Source organism: Amphimedon queenslandica, unplaced genomic scaffold (genome assembly GCF_000090795.2).
Source record: "Amphimedon queenslandica unplaced genomic scaffold, v1.1 AMPQUscaffold_13009, whole genome shotgun sequence".
Lineage (NCBI taxonomy): Eukaryota > Metazoa > Porifera > Demospongiae > Haplosclerida > Niphatidae > Amphimedon > Amphimedon queenslandica.
In genome coordinates this window covers 8882-14504 of record NW_003546755.1, presented here as the reverse complement: position 1 = coordinate 14504, position 5623 = coordinate 8882, and the positions used below count along the sequence as shown (strand labels likewise).

The 5623-nt window shown below is 33.7% G+C and overlaps 2 protein-coding genes across 2 annotated transcripts in view; both read right to left on the bottom strand.

Moving 5' to 3' along the window:
- Window positions 1-244: 244 nt before the first annotated feature.
- Window positions 245-4309, bottom strand: LOC100638822 (uncharacterized). Its single transcript, XM_020001923.1, has 12 exons — window positions 4157-4309; window positions 3728-4003; window positions 2728-2988; window positions 2608-2681; window positions 2332-2518; window positions 1774-2133; window positions 1624-1725; window positions 1542-1563; window positions 1073-1183; window positions 906-1001; window positions 538-838; window positions 245-482 (listed from the first exon to the last, which is right to left on the bottom strand). The coding sequence occupies exons 1-12, from the start codon at window positions 4275-4277 to the stop codon at window positions 402-404; spliced, it is 1992 nt and encodes a 663-aa protein (XP_019857482.1). The 5' UTR covers window positions 4278-4309; the 3' UTR covers window positions 245-401.
- A 122-nt stretch (window positions 4310-4431) lies between these two features.
- LOC109585789 (uncharacterized) overlaps window positions 4432-5623 on the bottom strand; it is a 2946-nt gene continuing 1754 nt past the window's right edge. Inside the window, exons 2-7 of the mRNA XM_020001919.1 lie at window positions 5542-5579; window positions 5332-5459; window positions 5197-5274; window positions 4816-5135; window positions 4699-4758; window positions 4432-4653 (exon numbers count right to left, since the gene is read on the bottom strand). Coding sequence (XP_019857478.1) covers window positions 4621-4653; window positions 4699-4758; window positions 4816-5135; window positions 5197-5274; window positions 5332-5459; window positions 5542-5579 — 657 coding nt within the window. The 3' untranslated portion in view covers window positions 4432-4620. The remainder of the gene's footprint in view (window positions 4654-4698; window positions 4759-4815; window positions 5136-5196; window positions 5275-5331; window positions 5460-5541; window positions 5580-5623) is intronic.

Genomic DNA, 5623 nt, shown 5'->3' with positions numbered 1-5623 from the left:
AACTGATTCCAATGAAACTTAATTTTTTTTACAAATTTTTAAAGCTGCTCCAAAATCAGGCAAGGATAGTACATGATGTTTTACCGAATTGACAAGGAGAGAATTTTCCAATTTTATACTATTTCCTGATACTGATATTATACATATTCTTATGTAGTTTGAACTGATTCCATGCAACCAAAATTGGATTTCCTTCTGAACTTTTAAAGTTTATTGCTCCAAAATTTGGCTCAAGATTATGAGCTATAGGATACAAAGTATTTTGTTAAATGTCAGCAGTAATAATGACATAAAGAAACAAATCTATACAAATAATTTAGCATAAGCAGCGTTAAAGACAGCAGCAATAATACAAACAATAGCAAGATTTCCCTCCTAATGAGGCAGCAAAAGTGTTCCTCCTAATGAGGTTGAGTCTTCTTGTCACCAGCTGTGTCAAATACTTCATGAGGAAATACAAAAGCAGCAGTAGCATTATTATCCTTGTGAACAAAACAATACCGGTATTAATAAAAGCAACATACAATCACCACTTACTTCCTGTTTTGTTTCACCCTCTTGTGAAAAAGCGCGAGACAATTTCCTTTTTCGAACTTCAGATTCAAGTACAACAAGGTTGTCAGCGAAATTAGCTACCGGAACAGGGAATGTTGGTTTCTGGTCCAATGTGTTAACTACGATGTGAGGAGGAGCATTTAGAGGATTACCGACAAAGCCAGAAGGACCAGAGTTAAAATCCTGATTTAAAAACTGCTCATTTTTATCTGGTGATGGCAAAAGATCACTTTCTGATTGAAAACTGACATAGGGTGTGCTATTCATTGTTGACTGATTGCCACTATAAATGATAGTAACATCATCATCATAATCATTATTATCATTATTGCTATCACTGTATTTCTTACTCAGTCTCTGGTGCTTTTTTATCAGTCTCAGGTTTCGAATATGCAACAGCTGGACTTTCATTTCCTGTTACTGCTCCAACAGTATTTTTACTTTCACTAAACACATAAACACACACAAGACAAAATATGTACATGTGAAATATACTGACCATAAATTATTATAATACCGGCAATCTTCCTTTGAAGATTGACAGCTTCCTTCATCATTAAAAGAAAGAAAAGGTGGTAATTGTATTACTCCCATCAGCCATTGAGAGTCAAATACATAGCTAGATTGACTATAGTGAAGATAGATAGGTATAACTTACAAGCTATTGCTTGATAAAAATTAAAAGTTGTTTTGTAGCAACAAAATTAAGGCCTTTTCACACTGGCACAGTTTTCAAAGCGCTTTGATGCGCTTTGTTGATACAGCTGAAATAATGTGCACTGATCGTGTTCACACTAGCAGCTGAATTGTGTATCATTTTGTGTTCTTGTTGCCATTGGTTTACATTGATCAAAGCGTATCACTTCACATCAATCCACCTCTGGGGGTGAAGTGAGACTGATGCACATTAATTCAAAACCACTCTAGTGTGAACACAATTAATGCGCATTACTTGTGCCAGTGTGAAAAGGCCTTTAAATTCTTACCAAAGTTTTTTTACATCAAAATCTAAAGTATAAAAAAGAAATGTCACAATAATTATAATAAACAAGAATTGTGTGATCTTACCTTTAAATATTCCTTGTAACTTTGGCGAAAAACAAAATAGTAGGATAACAAAGAATGAAGCTACTACTAAAACAGCAAATATTATGAGACCAATAGCCAATTCTATTAAGGAATTATACTAATAATGATATTAATGCATGTTTGTCTAGCCTTTTCTTGTGTGGATTCTAGTCTCAGGTGTAGTAATTGACATAGTATTTGTAGCTGTAGAAATAATACAATACATTTGTATTGTTTTGATGAGGGATGAAGGATCAAAAGTTTTATTAGCTTTCATGAGATAGATATTAACACGATAGTTGCCATCTTCAAGTTGCTTTGTGTTTGATCCTTTAATTTGATTATTATGTGGAGAGTCTCTTGGTACATATTGCGTTGAATGGATGGTATTATTAGACCTCACGATTTGAATGACGATTCCAAGTACACCTTGCAATAGTCGTCCAGTAAAGTTGAAATACCCATCAGTAGTGTTGTGAGGGCGTATAGTAGCTGTAACAGGTCTTGTGTCTAATTAATAGGGGGTGAGGGAGAGGAGGGAGAGGGAGAGAGAGTGTGTGTGTGTGTGTGTGAGTAAGGGGGGGAGAGAGAGAAATTTGTTATTTTTGTCCCTATTGTGGTTAATCTCTCCAACTGTAAACATCATGTGACCTGAACTCTCCACATTCCAAGTATATCACATGATCAATTAGTGAGTACTATACTTACCATAAAAGGCAGTGGTATGACTGGTTTTTCCTGATGACAAAGTAAACGTACACTTACGCCGACTTTGTAACATATCAACAGTAATGGTATTGCTATTACTGATACTGAATGATCTACTCCCTCCAACAGCACAGGTGGATTTCACATGCATAGCATGTGCTCTTGACATTATACAAGTATTATCGAACTATAAAAAAATAGAAATAATAATAACAATAATAATAATAATAATAATAATAATAATAATAATAATAGTAATAATAATCAACGACTTACAGCAAATCTAATAATGGCTTTCACTTTATTATCTTCATATAAAACTTTAACTAACTTTATCTTAAAATATATCACTAAATAAAGGGAATAAAATTGTACCACTTTTAATAGTAACTTTACAATTCTCAAATGAAACTGCTTGTTCCAACGGTTCTCCCACTCCAGCTGGATTAACACCAGCAAATTCAATATTAAAGTCAATATCAGGAGGGAGTACAGTATAATTAATCGAATTTGGCAAAGATGAAATGTTGCAATGAAGCACAGTGTGATTAAGAGAGTCCTTCACTGTGGCCATAATGACTGTGTCATTATCTTTCTGTCCTTCCACTTGTATACCATTACAAGTAGCAATGGCATTTACATTTAACACTGGTTTGTCTATATAAAAATAAATAAAAATGAAATAATGTGCAATAGCAATTTTGTTATAACATTAAAATATGCCGATTTCGGAAATTTACATGGTTTTTTCAAAAAAATGGCTCCGAAATCACCCCCAATTTTTATTACATTTTCTGATACATATTGATGTACTTATGCTGTGTAGAAAGTTTGAGCTGATTCTGACTTCAAATTTTCAAGTTACGGCCATTTTAAGAAAATGCCAAAATTCTGGAAAACACCCAAGGCTATATAGCCCATGGTTTTTTTTGAAAAAATGGCTCCGAAATCATCCCACATTTTTATTACATTTTCTGATACATATTGATGTCCTTATGCTGTGTAGAAAGTTTGAGTCAATTCTGAGCTCAAATTATCAAGTTACGGCCATTTTAAAATGAGCCAATTTCTGAAAATTTCCCTGTACTATAGCCCATGGTTTTTTCCAAAAAATGGCTCCGAAATCACCCCAAATTTTTATTACATTTTCTGATACATATTGATGTACTTATGCTGTGTAGAAAGTTTGAGCTGATTCTGAGCTCAAATTTTTGAGTTATGGCCATTTAAAAAACAAGCCAATTTTCCAAAAAATAGCTCCGCAATTTTTATTACATTTTTTGATACATAATTATTATGCTATGCATTTCAGCAGATTCAAATGAATTTATTTATTGATTTATTTTAGCAAAAGCACAATAATAATAATAATAATAATAATAAGTTTCAGTCTCACCTTTCACTTTAAGTGTAGCAGTCGGAAAGCACTCATAACGGTCACCACCGCAATGAGTGCATATATCGTATGCTGTCCCATCATGAGACATATTCAGAACTGGGGTCACATATGAAAGTCTTTTCATATTATTACCAATATTAGTAATATTAACGTTAATTTTTGATGAATAACATCCATCAATGTAGAGTCTTAACAGACTACATGTAGCAGGAACAGTTCCAGTAAAGGTTGTCGTCCCGCCAACATATTCCGTAGCGTTTAAAGGTCCAAGACCTGTAAACATAGACAATAATTGTAGACTAAACACAGCGTTAGTCTCGCTGGCCAGACCATTCCCCAGCCTACAATCATTGGCGTCCACCCCAATGACTGTAGGCTGGGGAATGGTCTGGCCAGCGAGACTAACACAGCGTTTAGTTCTCTTACCATTGTCTATTATAGTCTTGTTAAAATGGGAGATGCTCTCTGGACAGCTACAAAAGATTTGTGGCAGTGAGAGAAGTGTAAAAGTAATGATGAAGCTTAAGCAGCAACCGAAGGAGGCCATGTCTAGTATCTAGCTGTAGTTTCCGTTTCTTTCTTAATATAAAGGGCGTGTATAGGGGAATTTCCCTGGGAAATCCCAATCCATCCCTCCCTGGTCATTAATTGAAGATTATAATTACACTATAGTATCTGCACTGCATAGATAGCAATGCATGTAGATTAAATCAAATTGTCTTTGGCTCTTTGCATAATAATTATAGCAAGAGTACATAATATCAAGAGTGATATCCTTGATTATAGACATACTAATATTACAAAAAGGTAAATACAAAATCAAGCATTAAATGTCCAAAGCAGTGTGAAAAAGTGTCCAAAATCCAAATATGTATGTCAAGAAGTTCACTTTAATACGGGTGCTGGGTAATAACTTTTGGTACCTAAAATAAAGTATTATAATCATATTCACCATGTGATTCAAAAACCTTTTGTGTCTGGTACTCATTTTTACTTGTTTGAACTTCATGACATGCAGTATATATAGCCTGTTAGTGATAAATAATGCAGCTGGTAATGGATATTATTATTATTAAATGTCATACCAATTCAACCTTTGAAGCAAGTCCTGTTACAAGTGTTCCTGTCTTCTTCCTACTATTCAATACCACTGGACGTGGCTTAACTCCAACCATCTCATCACTGATATGATCAAAAATATGATCACGAACTATTTCATCCTCTTCAAATAAGCTATCAACTAGAAGAGACTTTTCAAAAAACACATTTTTTTCAGTTTCTCGAAACTGAATTGGTGCAAATTCTTTCATTGGAGACTCAACAATAATAGGTCCTCCTTTACGATCATTTGCAAAATTTGAGTCCAAAGTGGCTAATGGTGCCCTTGGCTGTACTACAATTTGAGCTACAAAAAGATAATAATAATAATAATATTATTATTATTACACTTAAACATCAATAATTACCATCACTAGTGCGTGTTTCAACTTGTACAGGAGTGTTAATATCATAATCATCTTCAATATTTGTTTGTGGATATTTTCCTGTTAAAAATTATAATAAAACAAAATTTCATAGATTCCTACATATACATTCATTACCATATTTTCCATGAACCACTGCAGCATCATCAGTAACTTGTTCTGGTACTTTAAACTGAGAACTGCTCACAGTAGCACTTTCTTGTTCAATGGTAGCAGCATAGGAAGGAGGAGGAGGAATGGCAGAACTATAAAATATAAAAAAGGATATTTAAAATAATCACATTAAAAAAAAGAGTAAGACAAAAGTACATGTAACTATCAACTAACATGTCATCAGGTGGATAGACAGTGACACCTCCTCCTCTCTAAAAGACAAACATAAATGTACATATATAATGATTAAACATTA